The sequence below is a fragment of the Heliangelus exortis genome, chromosome 7, assembly GCF_036169615.1.
Source record: "Heliangelus exortis chromosome 7, bHelExo1.hap1, whole genome shotgun sequence".
Lineage (NCBI taxonomy): Eukaryota > Metazoa > Chordata > Aves > Apodiformes > Trochilidae > Heliangelus > Heliangelus exortis.
In genome coordinates this window covers 31849057-31869975 of record NC_092428.1, presented here as the reverse complement: position 1 = coordinate 31869975, position 20919 = coordinate 31849057, and the positions used below count along the sequence as shown (strand labels likewise).

At 40.5% G+C, this 20919-nt stretch overlaps 1 protein-coding gene across 1 annotated transcript; it reads right to left on the bottom strand.

The window, feature by feature from the left end:
- Window positions 1-76: 76 nt before the first annotated feature.
- Window positions 77-20761, bottom strand: ABRAXAS2 (abraxas 2, BRISC complex subunit). Its single transcript, XM_071749651.1, has 9 exons — window positions 20615-20761; window positions 19594-19684; window positions 15771-15807; window positions 13370-13436; window positions 10706-10896; window positions 9003-9122; window positions 7448-7532; window positions 4688-4802; window positions 77-2367 (listed from the first exon to the last, which is right to left on the bottom strand). The coding sequence occupies exons 1-9, from the start codon at window positions 20684-20686 to the stop codon at window positions 1898-1900; spliced, it is 1248 nt and encodes a 415-aa protein (XP_071605752.1). The 5' UTR covers window positions 20687-20761; the 3' UTR covers window positions 77-1897.
- Between the last annotated feature and the right edge of the window lie 158 nt (window positions 20762-20919).

Genomic DNA, 20919 nt, shown 5'->3' with positions numbered 1-20919 from the left:
CAGCTCTGAGCTGCAGTTCTGCATCCCAGTGAGTTGCTGCACTGCCAGGGCACCTGCAAGATATTAAAAATGTAAGTTACAGGATTAAATAAGATTTTTATTGTCACATTTCACTGCTTTGTCAAGAGATGTACATTTGGCAGGTTTTTGTGCAGAATGAAAAAAAAAATAATAATAAAATCAAGAGGGTGGTTGTCATCTTGTGTCAATTCTGGTTTTGACCCACATGCCTCTGGAGCACCTGAACACCAGAGATGCCTCCTGAAAGACAGAGATCAAACTGGAGCAAACCCTCTGCCCAGGGGATTGCAACACCTGGAGACAGAATGCATCAAGTTAAGGCTAATGAGAAAAAGGTAAAAGAGTTAAAAAAAGGTAAAAGAGTTAAAAGAGACCACAGGAAGGTGGAAGCACTCCAGAGAGGTGGGAATTTGAACATCTCACTGCTTCCCAAAGCCATTCTGCTGAACTGGGCACAGGGAAGGAGAGGCTGATGAACAGACTTCTGCCAACCTATCCACTACACACTGAAATTTTAGTTTTTTGGAAATCTGATCTATTTCAGCCCCTAAGCCACTGCTTTGCTCTTCTGTGTCCAAACCAAAGATGTGATTATTGACACCTCCCAGCCATAAAATGCTTCAGATAACCTCAACTTCAAACGTGTATTTTTCTCACAGATCAGGGATAAAGTCCAATAACACAGCTTCTTAGTGGCACAATTTCACATATTTTGGGCAACGTTAGAATACAAGCAGTACTTAAATAAAAATAAGTGCATCCAAACATGAAATTCGCTAAATATACCACACTTCATTTATCCCAAATGGCAGTTTTCTGACAAGAGCTGTAATTCAAATTAAAATAATCATTTACACCTTTCACCCAGAGGAAAAGAGGTAATAAACCCAGGGGACCCTCCAAACAATCTTCTCCTACCCTCTCCCCTATTTATTACACAGAACAACTCATCTAGAAGCGTAAATCCAATATTCAGATGCAAATAAAATGCAAAAAGCAGTCTCTGATGTTTGCAATTTGCAGGCTCCACAGTCCAATCATGATGGAATTTACTACTTCTGCCAGTCATTTAACTCTTGTATGTGCACTTCGTATTTATGATAAAACAACAAAGGAGACAATAAATGAGGCTAGTGTGGCATAAAGTCATTGTAAACCCAGTGAAACCAGAAGAATTATATTTATGACATTCATTTGGATGATTTACCAGTCATCCCAAGGACCCACCCACCCCAAAACCCTTTACAGAAAAAAAGGCAACCATCATTTTAAGTGATACACACATTCTGCTAGTAAAAAAAGTTGAAACAAACCCCTTCTCTGTTAACAGAGCATGCTGATAGAAGACCACATCTGTTCCAATCAGGCTTCTCACAATTATCAAAATTTCTTTGCTTGCAAAGGCTAATTTGGCTTACCAGAGAAAGCTGTTTTGAAGGCTGCTGATAGATTTAATTCCCTTTCAAAAATTAAAATTCAAGGCATGATAGTGCAAGAGGTAAGTTTTGATTTGAGAACATTATTTGTAGACTAACTGTGCTTAGTTACTACATCCCAATTTATTGTCTTAAAGAAAATACGGCAACAAAAAGCTACAAGATCTCTATAAATTTCCTTTTGCCTAAATTTACCAGTACACCCACGAACCTCATCAGTATTAGTACAACTTGATTATCCTAATGATTCCATTATAAAACTTGCAAAATGTATCACAAGGTGAATAAACCCTCTAGTGCAAGTCTTCTACTTTTTGTGTGCACAGGAACCCTGTGCAGTTCATTTCCTCCGGGTCAAATCCCCAAAATCTTCTCTGTAACGACGATGAAAAAAAAAACCAAAAAAAACCAGTGTCACGTGGATTTTCCCCCTTCCCCTGTTAAATCTGAGATGTTTGAGTGTTCCTGGAATTGCCATCGGGATGTGCTGCAGGTCGTGAATCCCTTGTCTGTGAGTATTCACTGTCAGATGACTCTGTGGGTTCAAGCAAGTTTTCATAATCACTGTCTTCTGATTCCTCAACAGCGTCACCAACCACTCTTTGGGAAGATGGCATGGATGCTCCATTACCAGAATATTTCAATCCTGCACTTGTGGAAACGTAACTGGAAGAACCTACAGCTTGAGGTCGAGGCATGAAAACGTTGCTGTCAAGGAGAGCAGGACCCCCACCAGTACTTTCTGGGTTGGTTGCACTGAAATCGGAGTAGGGAGGGGGAGGATCGGAGACGTCCGAGTCTTCAAGCGTGCAGCCTTCCACAGCAAAGCCAGTGTAGGACATTCGTGGAACAAACAGAGGTTCCAAGTTATCTGTTGGCATTTGCCTGCTTAAAATTGCTTGCTGCATTCCTGCAAAAAGCAAAAGAAAATGGGGGTACTTAATGCTCACTCCATAATGTCCTGTACGCAGGGAGGCTGCACCGCACCGCACCGGGCCCAGCCCTTGGCTCTGCTTTCTGTTTCTGGTTTTTGTTATTAAAAGTTCATCCCTGGCCTTGCTTTGGAACTTTTTCTTTATTTTATTTTATTTTTTAAAATTTTTTGCCTCTCAGTCTCCACTACTCATCTTTGGCAATTCTGGTTTTTCTATTGATGACTGTGTGTCACACACTATCATGTCCAACCTTGCCTGTCACTACATCCTGCCCCTTGAGCTTGCCTGAATTTAACAGTGCATCCCTAAACTTCCCTAAATTTCTCAGTACATCCCTAAATTCCCCTAAATTTAGCAGGGCATCCCTAAACTTCCCTAAATGTAACAGTACACCCCTAAATTCCCCTAAATTTAACAGTGCACCCCTAATTCCCCTAAATTTAACAGTACACCCCTAAATTCCCCTAAATTTAACAGTGCACCCCTAATTTCCCTAAATTTAACAGTACACCCCTAAATTCCCCTAAATTTAACAGTACACCCCTAAATTTCCCTAAATTTCACAGTACACCCCTAAATTCCCCTAAATTTAAGAGTAGATCCCTAACTTCCCTAAATTTAACAGTACACCCCTAAATTCCCCTAAATTTAACAGTACATCCCTAAACTTCCCTAAATTTAACTGTACACCCCTAAATTCCCCTAAATTTAACAATACATCCCTAAATTTAACAGTACATCCCTAAACTTCCCTAAATTTCACAGTACACCCATGAAACTCAATGTTAGTGGAACCTCACCATCTTCCTGACCCTATTTCAAAAATTCAATATGTTCAGCAAGCAAATAAACCACATTCAAGCACGTTCCCTTTTTGTGTTGTCACCCCCTGCAGCTGAGGATTAACTGGAACACTGAACTCCCCAAAACCAAAGCAAGAAAATTCTCCAATATTGAGGCAGCAAGAGAACAGAAGGCCAGCTCCAGTATTTAGCTACTCACATCTAAAAATATTAGAGATACAAGCTGTGTGTTTTCTTGTTTCAGCCCTCTCACAGGATTATCTGCTCTGGAATACATATTCAGTATCTTACTGGTAGTATCTGGAGGACACAAATGACTGCTCTGCCTCCTCCTCCTCTTCCTCCTCCCCCAGCTTTTGCCATATGGGCTGGGATCAGCTCCAGTCCCACTAAACACCCATCCCTGCTTCTTGTTAACTCAAGCAGTAGCACTCCCTGGGTTTTTTCATCCACAGGAAACAGCAGGGACTTGTGCCACTTGGAATGGTGTGTGGCTGAGGCTGGCTCCTCACCTTATCTCTGAGGTTTGGAGAGGGGAGAATCTTAGGGAAGTGTCAGATCAAACCTCACTCTAAAATGTTCCTGATATGGCACTTGAAATAGGCAAATTCCAACAGGACTCTGCATTTGAATAACTTCCCCCACTAGCAGGTACTCCTGAGGAGAGGAATGACTTCAAAATGGACTTTTGGGGGAAGATTTAGTTTAACATTGAAAAGAGGAACCTCTATGCTGATCACATTTACCACTGAGTCAATAGTGGTAATAATGAAAGAAATGCTGACTAAATTTGGATTCAGTAATGACAAAGTGGGAGAAGAGGATAAAAGTGTGGATGGTCTCCTCTAAATCAGTGGTGAAAATCCTGGGACATCCACGAAAAGCTGCAAGATTATAAATAATCTAAATAACACTTCAGATGATCCACATCCATGTTCACCACTTAAACACTCATTTTCCTTCACCTCTCTTGTCTGGTGTCCAGTAACTGAACTGCAATTTAATTGTTCTGGGCTTGGAACTGGGGATAGGGGTGGGGAGTGGGAAAAGGAATAAAGATTTTAAAAAAACCCCAAACATTAATATCTACTGGCCTGCAAACAGTACTCAATTCCTATGTAATACATCAAAAAGGAATCTTACCAGTGCTTAGATTTGCTTTTTTCCATTCCTGGCTTTGCTCTACTTTTCCCTTCCTACAACCAATCTTTTCCTGTGTTATTTCCCTTTCCCATTCATTACCTTTATCTTCCTCCTATGTTTAAATTTGCTAACTCTGGATGGCTCCTACAGAAATCCCTGCAGTGTATGTGCTTCCACAGTTCAGGTATCATTCAACATAAATATCATATCAACCATCACATAGCTCTTCCCAACAGGTGTTTTCTCCTTTTGCCATGAGCTACCAAGAAAACAACTTAAAATAATTCCACAAAGTCATTTTGTTCTTACCACATTTGCTTCTGAAACAAAAAATTAAAAGGGAACTTACTGATTTCTTGCTCTTTTTCATTTTTCTTTTGAGCGATTTGTCTTTTTAACTTGTTTACATCAGCTTGAAAAGATTCAACAACACGTTCACTCTTTTCTACATCTATACATACTGCCTAGGAGAAAAACATCAGATATGCTAAGACTTTGAAAAAAAGAAAAGAAAAAGAACAAATTTCATGACAACATTAATAAAGCTACTACCTGACAAGAAGCCACTAACAGCACAAAACTAAGAGCATGAATTACCTATAGACTCAACCTGAATTAATTTTCTTTACTGGCTGTTGCTAATTCCCAACTGCTGCACGATTGGAAAAGCATTTCCAAATAATTTATCATTAAAGAAATGATTTGTAGTAAGACCCAAAGGTAGTTCTTCCTACTTGGTGGAAGAGATTTTTTAAATTTTTATATTTTTTTTAAATTCAAACTACACTGTTGTTAGCACAATAATATTACAGCAGCATGGTTTTAAAATTTAGCATAAAGGGGGATACTTTTGTAAAAGACCAAATTCAAACTGGGATATGAACCAGTTGAGTAAAGAGACAACTGTCCCAAGCTGTTCTCCTGACTGGTACCTTTATGACATAAACAAGACTCATGGATTTTTCAACAAGATTTCCCTATGCTGGTTAGGAAATAAAGGTTAAAGTTCCACAGAAGGATGTAAGTTTAAAAACAGGATGATACTGTTCAGGATAAAAACAGTTCAGGATAATACTGGCTTCTTTTTTAATCTATACATGTTATAGTGGACACTATTGACCTCTCCAGAAATTACATGTTGGTCATTATCACTAAACACAACCAGTGCTGAAGAGTGCACACCTCTAAAAGCACTGTTGAGTCATAAAATTTAGTCACTTGCTATTTATAGCTTTTCTCCAAAAGGTTACTGTTAGTGATCATACCAAAAACATCAACTATGCTTTCAGTTCTATGCCTAATTTTTAGAAATTTAGAAAGCTTGAACCCTCTTCTCCCATTTAAATGGGGAATAATGCAAATACCTGACTCAGCTGCTCTACCAGGAAACTTAATCCCAATCCTGTGGCATTCTCTGTGGAACAGTCACAGTTCCTCCAGTGAGCTAACTCCTAAGTTACTTTTAAACTCTGTAAACAATGTACAGCAACATGATTACAAAACAAAGTCATAGCTTTAAGAGGCAGTAAGACAACCCCCCAGTGATGCTACACTTTCAATCTTTCCAGACAGCAGGAGTACCAAAGGATGTATGTATCCCCTTGGCAAAACCAGAATAATCCCAGTAGCTACTGGGCTGGACCACTGACAATAAATGTTGATGACTCCTGAAGCTGGGAGGAAAGCTCTCTGCCTTCCTGATGGAAGTTACCCACCTCCTGAGGCAGGTTAGAAAGCAGCAACTTCCCCAGAGAAATACCTCCCCTGAGCAAGCAGGGTCAAGGGATGGGCAGAGAGATTACTGCTTTGTTCTCTGCTCCCTGTGCCAAGCAGCAGAGCTAAACCCCAGCAGAGACACAAATCCCTCCAGGGCAGATGGAAAGGGAAAGCCTGGGAATGAGCTGTGGCTCCAGCACAATGAGCAGCTGTGAGTGCTGGAGGCAGCAGAGAACTGCACTTCACACAGGACAAGCTGGGATCTGACAAGCTGACACTGAGTAGATCACAGAATCATAGAATCCTAGAATGGGCTGGGTTGGAAGGGACCTCAGAGCTCATCAAGTCCAACCCTTGATCCACTCCCCCCGTGGTTCCCAGCCCATGGCACTGAGTGCCACATCCAGGCTCTTTTGAAATATCTCCAGGGATGGAGAATCCACCCCTTCCCTGGGCAGCCCATTCCAATGGCTGAGCACCCTCTCCAGAAAGAAATTCTTTCTAATGTCCAACCTAAACCTCCCCTGGCACAACTTGAGACCTCTTGTGCCCTCTTGTCTTGCTGAGAGTTGCCTGGGAAAAGAGCCCAACCCCCCCCTGGCTCCAACCTCCTTTCAGGGAGTTGGAGAGAGTGATGAGGTCTCCCCTGAGCCTCCTCTTCTCCAGCCTCAACACCCCCAGCTCCCTCAGCCCTTCCTCACAGGACTTGTGCTGGATCCCTTCACAGCCTCCTTGCTCTTCTCTGGACCTGCTCCAGCACCTCAATCTCCTTCCTGAGCTGAGGGGCCCAGAACTGGACACAGGACTCAAGCTGTGGCCTCCCCAGGGCTGAGCACAGGGGCAGAATCCCTTCCCTGGCCCTGCTGGCCACGCTGTTCCTGACACTCCTGACACTGATCTGGCACTCGAGGCACTTTCAGCTGCTTTGCCCCATTTGGAGCAGGATTCACTCATGCTCTACACAAAATATTCACAAGTTTTACCAAACAGATGGAGCTCTTTGCTGCATGCTACTTACCCCAGAGCCAGGAGTCATTTTTAAACCCCCCCAGGCAAGCCTTTAAACCTCTGCAAATTCCTACAGCCTTCAGTAAGGCTTTTCTTCAACCCTTAAAAAATAGCTGAAGTCTGCCAGAAATCACTGATTGATTCTTACTTCCAAAAGAGAAAGAATTGGTGATATTCCTATCAACCACTTTCAGAGCAGCCCCTGCAAATGCACAAACTAACTAGAAACTGACACATTATGAAGCAGGGTCAAGACTTTTTTTCCCCATGATTAGTAATAAATTGCTTCTGAGCTCTACAAATCTCCATCCCCTGCACTCCTGGTTTAAGCAAAGGACAAAACAAAGACACCACATACGTAGGGAGCAATAATAATTGAAGTTACCTGTACTTTTTCCTGAAGTGCATTATAAACCTGATATATAGCCCTGATGTCCTTCATCACTCCATCTTTGTCAAAAAAATCAGTACTAAAAAGAAAAGCAGAAATCATTAGTTACAAAAGAATTAGTAATAACAGAAGTCTCTAGCTCCTGATGTCTTTGTGTAAAGCCCTCTGCCACTCTAGTACTAAAATGTAGTTTCTTTTATATTGTACTTTCTTTTAAAAAAATTTTTTTCTTTAAAATTTTTTTCTTTAAAATTTTTTTCTTTAAAATTTTTTTCTTTAAAATTTTTTTCTTTAAAATTTTTTTCTTTAAAATTTTTTTCTTTAAAATTTTTTTCTTTAAAATTTTTTTCTTTAAAATTTTTTTCTTTAAAATTTTTTTCTTTAAAATTTTTTTCTTTAAAATTTTTTTCTTTAAAATTTTTTTCTTTAAAATTTTTTTCTTTAAAATTTTTTTCTATAAAATTTTTTTCTATAAAATTTTTTTCTATAAAATTTTTTTCTATAAAATTTTTTTCTATAAAATTTTTTTCTATAAAATTTTTTTCTATAAAATTTTTTTCTATAAAATTTTTTTCTATAAAATTTTTTTCTATAAAATTTTTTTCTATAAAATTTTTTTCTATAAAATTTTTTTCTATAAAATTTTTTTCTATAAAATTTTTTTCTATAAAATTTTTTTCTATAAAATTTTTTTCTATAAAATTTTTTTCTATAAAATTTTTTTCTATAAAATTTTTTTCTATAAAATTTTTTTCTATAAAATTTTTTTCTATAAAATTTTTTTCTATAAAATTTTTTTCTATAAAATTTTTTTCTATAAAATTTTTTTCTATAAAATTTTTTTCTATAAAATTTTTTTCTATAAAATTTTTTTCTATAAAATTTTTTTCTATAAAATTTTTTTCTATAAAATTTTTTTCTATAAAATTTTTTTCTTTAAATTTTTTTCTTTAAATTTTTTTCTTTAAATTTTTTTCTTTAAATTTTTTTCTTTAAATTTTTTTTCTTTTAATTTTTTTTCTTTTAATTTTTTTCTTTTAATTTTTTTTCTTTTAATTTTTTTCTTTTAAATTTTTTTTCTTTTAAATTTTTTTTCTTTTAAATTTTTTTTCTTTTAAAATTTTTTTCTTTTAAAATTTTTTCCTTTTAAAATTTTTTCCTTTTAAAATTTTTTCCTTTTAAAATTTTTTCCTTTTAAAATTTTTTCTTTTTAAAATTTTTTCTTTTTAATGTATTTTCTTTTCTGTAACCATACCATACAACCAAGAACCAAAATCCTTTATGGAAGAACGAAATTCCATTTGAAAGAGATTAAACTTGTGCAGAAATCTTCACATTTGTGTAACTTTACTGTTAACAGTCAGAAAAGCTACTTTGCATTTAAAGCATTTCATTAAAATTACTTTTAAAAACCCAAGCACAGCAGGAACAAACCATTCACCTCCAGAATTAGGATTTTCTTGCTCAAAAAGCATATTTGTACTGTTCTTGGAAAGGTGAAGAGCAGAGTTTGGTCACTGTACCTCACTTGCAAAGGAAAAATTCTTACCCGTGTTCCTTAATAACTTTGGCATAATTCTGAGAAGTATTTGGCACTGAAGAAACTTTGTATTCCTGCTGACTTGTGTTGCCCAGATTAGGAATAGTTAGTGACACCCTTTGATTATACCTGCAGAGAAAGTTCAGAAAGAATTCTTAATTTGTGCTCACAACATTATCTGCAACAGTCTTGGCACTGCCCCATCACTCTGAGGAGCACAACTCAGCTTCTGGGTTAAGTTTATTATAAAAGCTGCTAAATATTAGAAGTTGTCTTCAAAATAAATACAATCAACAACTTCCTTGGGATGTACCTGCCTTACACCTCTTAAAACCTTTTAATTATGTCTTCAAACTGCCACTAATATGAGTAGGGTGAAGCTGCAGTTTGTTATAACAAGCGTGGTAGTGACTCCTCTTTTCTCTTAAAACGTAAGTTTTTTTGTTGTCTGAAGAGTTAAAAACTGAAAGGAACTTTTGCTCACCCCAGAACTTTAATTTATTAATGACTTGCACAGAAAAAAGAGCTGTCATCACTAACAGTTGTACACCAAGGCATCATCTGACAAACCCAAAGCTTCCTTTACATGGAACAGCACAAACTTCAGAGCAATAATGTAAAATAATGTAAAGAACAGTGAAATAATGAGGAAAAGGGAAATAATGATGAGGAAAAGGGAAATTATCATGAGGAAAAGGGAAATTATCATGAGGAAAAGGGAAATTATCATGAGGAAAAGGGAAATTATCATGAGGAAAAGGGAAATTATCATGAGGAAAAGGGAAATTATCATGAGGAAAAGGGAAATTATCATGAGGAAAAGGGAAATTATCATGAGGAAAAGGGAAATTATCATGAGGAAAAGAGAAATGCTAATGAGGAAAAGGGAAATGCTAATGAGGAAAAGGGAAATGCTAATGAGGAAAAGGGAAATGCCAATGAGGAAAAGGGAAATGCTAGTGAGGAAAAGGGATATGCTAATGAGGAAAAGAGAAATACTAATGAGGAAAAGAGAAATTATCATGAGGAAAAGGGAAATTATCATGAGGAAAAGGGAAATTATCATGAGGAAAAGGGAAATTATCATGAGGAAAAGGGAAATTATCATGAGGAAAAGGGAAATTATCATGAGGAAAAGAGAAATGCTAATGAGGAAAAGGGAAATGCTAATGAGGAAAAGGGAAATGCTAATGAGGAAAAGGGAAATGCCAATGAGGAAAAGGGAAATGCTAGTGAGGAAAAGGGATATGCTAATGAGGAAAAGAGAAATACTAATGAGGAAAAGAGAAATTATCATGAGGAAAAGGGAAATTATCATGAGGAAAAGGGAAATTATCATGAGGAAAAGGGAAATTATCATGAGGAAAAGGGAAATGCCAATGAGGAAAAGGGAAATTATAATGAGGAAAAGGGAAATTATCATGAGGAAAAGGGAAATTATCATGAGGAAAAGGGAAATGCTAATGAGGAAAAGGGAAATGCTAATGAGGAAAAGGGAAATGCCAATGAGGAAAAGGGAAATGCCAATGAGGAAAAGGGAAATGCCAATGAGGAAAAGGGAAATGCCAATGAGGAAAAGGAAAATGCTAATGAGGAAAAGGGAAATGCTAATGCGAAAAAGAAAAATAATAATGAGAAAAAGAAAAATAATAATGAGAAAAAGAAAAATAATAATGAGAAAAAGAGGTTGTTTCTCTACATAAACTGTTTACCTTCGGTTTGGTCTAAAAAGCACATATTCTAGAGCATGGGTTGAGTTATTTGCTGTGGAAATGAAGCTGAAGAGAAGGAAGACAAGGTCAGGCACTCCAAGAATGTGTGTCAGCTGTTTATGGATGATGTGCTCTCTGTATGACATCTGCTGCTGAGTGTTCCTCCTAAATCTGTACCATCCAATAACGTTCTGTAATCAAGTGCAACAGAAAAAAAAACAAAAACAACCAAAACAAAACACAAGAAACAAAGTATTAAGTGAGAGCCACACATTTATCTCCTGACAATAAAGTTTCTCATGCTGTGATATCATGTGAGTTGGCCAACAGCTTGATTGGGACACAATCAGATTGAATTACTGCAGGCTTGAACCTATTAAATAACCTGAAACAAGAGACACCCTGTCCCAACAAGACTATTAATTGCTCAACCTTACTGTGCTACAAACACAGCCCCAGAGCCAGTCAGGATCCCACTTCCAATCTACTTCATTTGCTTGTTTTTAGCACCAAACTTTGGAGCATCTGCAAATGAGCAGAGGTGAGCAGATGTGGGCTTTCTTGAGCCTAAATATTTCAACTGCTCATTCCCTTCTCTTGATTTCTGAGACATTCCCAGTGCTTCACAAAAATATTTGAGAATTCATGTCTGGGCATGTGTGGAGCTAATCTGTGCAGAGCAACAAAATTATCTCCCAGGGTATTTAATTGGGAAAGATTCATATGCACATAGGATTAAACATGCATTAAACTCCTTTCCTTCATGTAAAATAATATTTAAGAGATAAATGAAGAAAAGACACGTAATGAACAATTTAGGAGGAGTCCAGGGAGTAAAGATTATCATGCAGTGATGCTTGAAGACTGCATGTGTATATTCAGTGGACAGAGCAGATTCTACATATTCAACTATATGATTCCTGTGTTAAATGAAAAACAAGGAAACATTCTTTTCACCCTTTTAGATTAATCTTTAAAATTGTTTAGTCTAAATGCAGTGGAATGTGATTATTTACTAAGAAAAGAGAATACAAGACAAAGTCTTGGTTCCTGGACAGTAGTATTTCTTTCTTTTTTAACCTTATGAAACCTGATGTCATGAAATCTGTGGTGCTTTAATCTCATTACACTTGCAAATTTTAATTTCCCCCGTTTTGCCTGTTTTCTCACCACATCTTGCCAGAATCTCCCTGCAAGGCAGGCCCTAACCAAGTAAAATTCAACTGAAAGCTGGCAGGGGACAAGTAGTTTTAAGTTATGGTGTTTCCCTTGTCTCCTGAAGGGGAACTTTAAGTGCTGGAGCAGAGTTAGAGGGTTACAGAACCCAGGATCTAAGAGGAGTAACTCACTCCATCAGCTGCCCAGCTCTGCATAGATAAATCTACACAAAGTACCCACAGACTAAGTGTAAATCCATTTGTATACACAGAGGTGTTTAATCTGAGAGCACTTACTGGAAGAAACAGACAAGAAAAAACAACCCTGAAATGATCAGTGCTGCAGAAGCTGCACAGATTCAGGCTCCTCAACCTCAGCCTTGTCTGTAAGGCAAAGTCCACAGCTCAGGTAAGGTGAGCAGAGAGACTGCAAATCCAATCAGCACTAGAGCAACTGTGGTCACAGCCTTGGTATAATGATGATTTTTAGGGATTTTTACTCAGACCAGAGCAGTGGGACTTACTCCTGAGTCACCTGCAGAGGACAGAAACCCCCAAAGCCCCACAAGCCACCAGTGACTTGGAACCAGCAGCTCTACAAGCAGCTGGAAGGACATTGGTTTGCTGATTTATTGGAAAATAAATCAAGCAAGAAAAAAAGATCTTGCTTTAACCACAGCAGGCACAAACCAGACCTGGGGAGCCAATTCATGCACTGGTGACACTTCTCTGCCAGGTCTAACAGGGTCCACACTGTCACAAGTTTAACCAAGCCAGTCAGTGTCCTTTTGCCAGAGCAAGTTGAGGGGTGGACTCATTTCTCTACAAAAGGAACTGCACCTTCAGCTCTGCTCTTCAGAATTTCTGACAAACTGAGGCACTGGAGGAGTTATTTGATAATGAGAGACAGTGCACTCACATAAGAGAATGAGGTGAAACACTGAAAAAGCCTGAGTTTTCTTCAAACAGCTACTAAGATTTCATCTTCTTAATCCTACTTGTGCTGCTGACAACACAGGCATGAGATAAAAGCTGTGACAACTGTGACATTACTGGCAGAATGGTTTTCCAGTTTAAAACTGACAGTGTAAAAATTGCAATTACAAGGCTGTATCGTGACAACTCTTAAAATCAGTGTTAAAATTCTGATTTCTAGACCAGCTCCATTGGTGTTGGTTCCAGCAGCAGAGCACACAACCATTATGTTCAGCTCAGGAATTTTGAGTGGCTCAATATTAGCTCTCCACTTCTGGAGACCTGAACTTAAATCTTCTGAATTGTTTCAGGGAATTTAGACCTTGTCCCCAGCTTAGTCTGAGCACCAGAAACCCCCCAATTTCTGTACAGGATAAGCACTGGGACAAAACAATGAAAACATAAGATTTGTGATAGAAAAAAAACTTTCTTCTCCTTGCCTACTTTTGGTTTGTTTGTTTGTTTTCCCAAATTGCTCTCTCCCATTACAGGCTCTCATGACTAGAAGAGGAGGAAAAGATGGAAAACTTACTTTTCTTCGGTCTTTAAGAATCCTGTCCAAACTCTCCTCATTAACCTTGCCTGCATAGTCATAAAAGCTTGAAGCAAAAAAGGAAGAGAGAAAGGTAGGTACACACAGTTTACACACACACATTACACATCAAGTTAAACATTTATGAATAGATGGCATTCTAGGCATTATAAAGCAACTTTTACACTTCACCTTTATCAACATCTTGATTGTTTAAGATCTCCAGCTCAGGTGCTACACAGAGCACAGCCAGAAGCCTGAGTGTGGCTGCACACCTAACAGACAAGAGGCTGCTGCTCAGAGGAAGCTCTTAAATTAGATGTCTAAGACCAGCTGGTGGGAAAACCCAACCCCCTTTTAAACCACTAGCAACAAAACACAGGATTATTAGTTTTAAACTTGCTTTCTTTACACACATCAGTTTGATGCCTGGTATTCCACTGCCAGCTCCTGCAACAAGGGGTGCATACATAAATTAACTGTGTAATTTTGTTTTTACTATTGTTCTGTAAGACCCTGCTTGATAATAAAAGGCCTACCTGCCAAAGAAGGAAGGAAAGAAGGGCCTTTTACATGCAACTATAAATCAATTTCTTGAACTCCAGCCCTGCAATTAGACTCAAGTCACTGGACTCTTGAAGCTGAAAGTTATACTGAGGTCAGCAAGAATCCAAAGTACCATGATCTCTCTGTATGGCTCTGCTTACTGAGCCTGCCCCAACCCTGACAAGTTGGTATTTTCAGGATAAGACAGATTCCTGAATTTATAAATCTACACAGACAGGTTTATAAATTCAAGCAAATCACACTTCATGATAAAAGGGAAAAATGTTTGCAAATAGAGTCCCCCTTGACTTATCTGCCAAGTCTTTGGTCTCTTTCAAGAGCTGATATCACTGACACCCAAAGCAGTGCAGGAAAACACTCTGCTTTAGAGGTCTGTGATCTCAGCTCTTGTGGGGGGGTAAACAAAACACAACAGAAAATCCTGAGCTCAGGACTTGGCTGGTAAATGAGGGGGGAAATAAGATTTGCTTTAAGAGGCAGTCATTTTGAATATTAGGACTCTAACTACTGGTTTGAGGTTCTACATAAAATTTGCATATTTAATTCCATGCTCACAGTATTTATATATTCTTATCAGAGGTGTGTATCTAATTCTCTCTTTTTAATATTTGGAAGATAACTGTCTTACAAGACAAGCAAGTGGTACTTTACAGAAAACTTCATTTGAAAACTGCACAGAAAGAGAAATCAACTCTCAAAATCCTCTGGAGCCAAGTGCCAGCTTCCAGGAGTGCCAGATTCCAGGAACAGAGTGGATGAGCAATAGGCCTCCCTCAGACTGGCTGCACTTCAGGCAAAAAAAATAAGGTAGAGTGCCTCAAAAATCAGCATCTGCTCCAGCTCGTGTGAGAAAGCAACCAACAGCACACTGCAGCACTGCTAAAAACTGGGTAAGCTGCAAGAGCTTTCCCTGAGCTCTGAAGGAAATAAATCCATGCAGTGAAATACAGATTTCTTCCCCTCCCATCATCAGCTCAGTTACTAATGACCAATTTCTGGACTGGAGAGAAGCAGTAAAAGGGATCATTTTGATATGCACTGCACAGAGCATCACCAGGAACCAGAAAGTGGCTGGGAGATGCTGGGATATTATCTTGATGTGTTGGGCTTCTAGTATTTAAATCTCTGGGTTCTGAGTACCCTCCCTGCAATTACCAGACAGCAAATAACAGCAGCTTTTCTATCTAATGTAAGTATTATCAATTGTAATAGCTCAGATATTGTGGCTTCTTATTGGCTGGAAAGCTCTAAATAAAGAGGAGATTAATTGGGAATTCCACCTAAAAAGAATTTCTAGACAGGAACTCAGAAGCCATCTCTCTGTAACAAGGGAAGGCCATAAAAAAAAAGCTGCAAGCAAATAGATGGGAGCTGCTAAACAGAACAGTCTAGACCTTAATTTATATTAAATTCAGGAGTACAGGTCAGCACTAGTAAGGTGAAAGCTTCAGAATGATTAGTTGGTGCAAGGCAGCTACAGAACAACTTGACAGCCCAGCAAATGGCCAAGCTCAGGACACAGAAGGTGTCTCCTGTGACACCCAAAGCTAAACCTACAAAATTTCAATATTCCTCCTAATGACCAGACATGATTTGCTCTGGCTGCTTTCCCCCTGAGCTGCAAACTCAGAGAGATGAAGGAATAAGCCAAGCTACCTCCTCACCCTTTTTAACTGAAGGGAAGTGCTACTCCAAGTTTAAACTCAAATTTTCATCCTCCTGGCTGCTGCCACTCACACAGATCCCATTAACACCAGAGGAGCAAATGGTGCTACATGTGAGATGCCAACACAGTCTGCAGACAACACCAGAAAACAACAGAAAAGGCTCTTACCTAAAGAGTTTTGAACAAGGCTCATGGTTATGGATTTCTGCAACAACAAACAGAAAGAGACATATGTCCAGCTGCTCAAGGGAAAGAGAAATTACAGTTCTTGGAGGAACTTCCCACACCACAGGCACTGTGCAAAGAAACATTTCTGTCAGGCCACACACTGCCCTTGATGTCCCAGCACCACCTGATGACCCAGCAAGAAGCTTCTCTTCTTCATCTGCCATTTTCCCCTGGGAATTTTTTAACCACCAGCAAGACAGAAGCTTGCTCAGATACACACAGATATCCCTGAAAATAAACACACACTTTTGATACTATTTTATGTTTGGAACAGTCTCCAAAAGGTGTTTCTTTTGGTTTTTCTTCTTGATTCAACTTTCCACAACAGTTTACTAGTATTCATATACAATGTTTATTACAGCACCAATGAATTTAAAAAAAAAATAAAGAAAAGGGATGGGGAAAGGAAATGATGAAATGTTACACACTGGAGTACTTAACCAGGTGAGGTAAATAGAACTATGATGAAAAAAGGGGCTAAACACCACTCCAAAATGGTGGCTGCAATTTATAATTCAGTTATAAGAAGTATTAAAAAGCCACAGCACTATTTTTTTTATTGAAGAGGTTGTAATAAATGCCCAGATGCCCACTGAAACAGCAAAGGTTGTAATGTAATCTAGGAGAGGAGTGAGAAAAGAGCAAAAATACACTGCACATTACAACTAACACATTGCATGACTTAGTTTATACTTTAAAATTCTCTGCTCTGACTTTTTACCAACTACAGCTTATCCTTTAGTCACATTTTTGTCTGACACTGTGCTTGCTCAGCCTGATCAGCACTTCTGCAGCACCACCACTTCAGCCTCCTCCCTCAGAACCTTTCTGCAGTGTTTAGCAACAATTCTGCTCAGACTCTTCCTTCCTGGGCACTGAGTCACCACCCAACTGCTGCTGCTGGCTGCAAATTGATGGTGTTGCTGGTTTTTTGTAATATCTCAGGGGCTTCCCCTCCCAGAGTTGGTGTTTTTTGGTGAATTTTAAGGCTGTGATTATTTTTTAAGAACTTCCAGCAAAGCCAGGGTGGAACCTGAGCTGTTGTGGTTGTTACTCAGCAGAGCCAGGAGCAGATCACAAGTCCCAGGAACAACATATACACACATCAAGGCACTGTCAACACCAAGCCCTGGGCATCCCTGGCAAGGATAATGCCAGAAAATCCCTGCATTTTCCCTGGAAGGAGCTCCTGGGGGTGCTGCTGTTACAGCCACTGACCTGGAATGGCTTAGAACTGGATCAACCCTTGATTTTCACCCCACAGACTGTGAAACTGAGCTGCTGAGCTAAGGCAGTGTGTGTAATTCTCCCAGTTTGGACCAGTTCTTCCCAGCAAACACACTGCCTGAGAGGGCTGAGCACCCATACTTGATTCTTGGGTTATTCTGTTGCTCCCCAGACTCTGTCTTTTGAAAACCAGGAAGCCACAAGCCCACTGCTGGGAGTGGATGAGGCAATTCCCCTTCTAACTCTGAGTTCTCCACAGGGATTAATTCCATCTTCAGACATATATGGATAATTTATACACATATATGGATCATTTATACACATAAATACACTGAAACAGCACTGAAATATGTTACAAAACTGTCATTCCCAGCTCCTGGGCTGAAAGAGGACTTCAGGACTTAATGGCAACGAATAAATGTGGAAACAAAAATTTGGTAAACAAAGAAAAAAAAAATAACCCAGAAAATCTGCAGGGGGGAGGGGGGGATTAATTTCACTTTGCAGGAACTGCCTGGAAGCAGGAATGTGATGAGAGAGTTATCTCAACAGGGAGGAATTTCTAACCCCACAGCCACTTGGTTTATAAACCCAGGCTGAGGCTGCAGCTGGTGGTGTGACACTGCTGCCCTGGCACCAACACCCAGAGCAGCCACCACTGAGCCCTCAGCTCTGGGTTTGTCCAAACAGAGACAGCATAGAATCCTAGAATCATAGAATCCTAGGGGTTGGAAGGGACCTGGAAAGATCATCTAGTCCAACCCCCCCTGCCAGAGCAGGGCCCCCTAGAGTACATCCCCTAGGAACGTGTCCAGGTGGGTTTTGAATGTCTCCAGTGAAGGAGACTCCACAACCCCCCTGGGCAGCCTGTTCCAGGGCTCTGTCACCCTTACAGTAAAAAAATTTTTTCTGATATTCAACTTGAACCTCCTATGCTCCAATTTACACCCATTACCCCTTGTCCTATCACTGGTCACCACTGAGAAAAGCCTAACTCCATCTCCCTGACACGCACCCCTTACATATTTGAAAACATTGATGAGGTCACCCCTCAGTCTCCTTTTCTCCAAACTAAAGAGCCCCAGCTCCCTCAGCCTTTCCTCATAAGGGAGATGTTCCACTCCCTTAATCATCTCAGTAGCTCTGCGCTGGACTCTTTCAAGCACTTCCCTGTCCTTCTTGAACTGAGGGGCCCAGAACTGGACACAATACTCCAGGTGTGGCCTCACCAATGCAGAATAGAGGGGGAGGAGAACCTCTCTTGACCTACTAACCACCCCCTTTCTAATGCACCCCAGGATGCCATTGGCCTTCTTGGCCACAAGGGCACATTGCTGGCTCATGGGCATCTTCTTGTCTACCAGGACCCCCAGGTCTCTTTCACCTCCACTGCTCTCCAGCAGCTCAGCCCCCAACCTATACTGGGACATCGTGTTGTTCTTCCCCAAATGCAAAACTCTACACTTCCCCTTGTTGAATTTCATCACGTTTCTCCCTGCCCAACTCTCCAGCCTGTCTAAGTCTCTCTGAATGGCAGCACAGCCTTCTGGTGTGTCAGCCACTCCTCCCAGCTTAGTGTCATCAGCAAACTTGCTGAGGGTACATTCTATACCCTCATCCAAGTCCTTGATGAAGATATTGAACAGCACCGGTCCCAGTACCGACCCCCGAGGGACAGCAGCAGGCAGCTGCCTTCCTTGCTGCACACACACAGAACCCTTTACCTTTTCCTTTTTATTTTTTTTTTAATTTACAACCCAGGTATTCACACTTTTGGGCTGTTAAAAGAAGGTTTGGATAGTTTTTTAACTTCATGTTATACACACACACAAAAAATTTACAACCCAGATATTCACACTTTTGGGCTGTTAAAAGAAGGTTTAAATGCTTTTTTTACTTCATGTTATACACACAGATAAAAAAGGCATTTTCTTTCAGAGATTTCTGATCTCCTCTAAGCCTCGGAGCTAAAAACATGTAAGAGCTCCTCCTTGGTGTGCAGCAATGCCTGCTCTGACCACCAACATTTAACTACAAGAGCTCAGAGCTTCTTCCACTTTTCACAACAAAACCAAATTGTGTTCATCAGCAAACTGCTGGGCAAATATTTATCAGCAAATCTTGCTGGGACAGCTCATGATGTCCCCAGTGACCAAGAATCCATCCCAAACCTCTCCTGGATTTACTTAGCCTTTCAGGATCAGTAAATCAAGCCATGCATTTATTTTATTTTCAGTTTGTACTTAGAAAACCACACCAAAAAACAGGTAATTTCTCCATCATGACATAGAGGTAAATTTCTTCCATGAACAGCTTTTTTTTTCACAAATGAAAATGCAAATAAAATAAAAAAAACACAACCACAAAAATTCCTTATGTTTCCTTTCCTCACAACTCAGCCACCAACACACAAAACCTGTGGCAAATGTGGTTCTGAATGTGCTGGTCCCACAAGTCAAGTGATTTTTTACTCAAGTGTTGTACTGAAAACCTGAACAGGGCTTCTGACAGAATTCCTCAAGGTTCTGTTACTTACCAATCACTTGGAGAAACTCAGTGTTGCTGATCTGGGAATCACTAATGCTAAAGGTCTCTTCTTGTCTCACCTCTCCCAGCAGAAATCCTTCCTACAATTTTAAAGAGGAAAAACAAAAATGCTAAAAGTAGAAAAGCAGCTGTTACATACATCCCTTTCCTGGGACTTTCTGAGCATTAAACAGAAGAATAAACCCAAATACTTAGCTTTAAACACCTATCTGTGCTGCAGTAGGTTAAGAGAAGCTGATTTAGCAACATCTTTTTGTGACACTTAAGGAATAAATGATCCCAAAGTAATATTCTACTGAAAGCTGCCATGGGTAAATCCCAATTTATACAAGTCAGAGATAAAGTAAAGCAAACTCTGCCTCCAGTCCCGGGTCAGAGGCAGATGAGGGAGGAGGGGGAAGAGAAGGAGGAGGAGGAGGCACGACCAAGAGCCTCCAAATTAAGGGGAAGTGAAGTTTCGATCTGCAGGGGCTCCCTCGGATTTACACCGCGGAGATTGGGCCGGACCCTGCGCAACCCCCGCGATGATACAGCTCAAAATGTAACTTGAAAAGCCTTTGATCCTCCATCCCCGCCCGAAAGGAGGAAGAAGACGAGAACGAACGAGGTGGTTTGGGGCCTCAGGGAGTCACGCACCCTTTCCCGGCGCAGAAATCAACCCGGAGGATGAATTTTCCAACAGAACAGCGGGAATTCTGACCCCCCCCCCCCCACCCCTGCTTCGCCACCGAAACTGGGGTTCTAACCAGCGCACCCACAGGAGCCCCGAAACCTCTTTTTAATTAAAAATAAAAAAGAAATAAAGCTATTAACTCCCCCGAGGCTTAGCCCCCCCACCCCCTCAGGCAGCGAGGGGCCGAGCGGGGCCCTCACCCCCCAGGCCTGGGCCTGCCCGGCGGCTGTGGGAGGGGGGGAGGAAGGGAGGGGAGTCCCGTCCCGTCCCGCCCCCCGGGAGGAGGAGGAGGAAGAGGAGGAGGGGAAGGAGCAGGCGGGGGGTGGGGGGCACCTACGTGGTCGGCGCTGCTGTTGGCGCTGCAGTAGCAGACGGCACTGAAGGTGTAGCCGGAGATGGAGGCCGCCATGACGGAGCCGCCGCCGCCGCCGTTACCACAAGGCCCCGCGCGGACACGCCCGCCCTCACGCCCGCCCACTTCCGGTCCGGGCCGCGGAGCCTCTTGGGAAATGTAGTCCAGAGCTCCCCACACCCCCCCCCGCAGCCGGACCCGCGTGGCTGCTCGCTTAAAGGGCTTCAGGGACACCTCGCTGCCTTTAATGCTTTGAGTTGCGTATAATAAAAAAAATCCCCAAACTCAAC

Coding starts and splice junctions, on each gene's coding strand:
- ABRAXAS2 (XM_071749651.1), bottom strand. CDS start 20,686: ATGGCGGCCTCCATCTCCGGCTACACCTTCAGTGCCGTCTGCTACTGC. Junction 13,437..15,770: donor CCTTGTTCAAAACTCTTTAG/GTAAGAGCCTTT, acceptor TTTTGCTTCAAG/CTTTTATGACTATGCAGGCA. Junction 4,803..7,447: donor CACTTCAGGAAAAAGTACAG/GTAACTTCAATT, acceptor TTTTTCTCCTAG/GCAGTATGTATAGATGTAGA.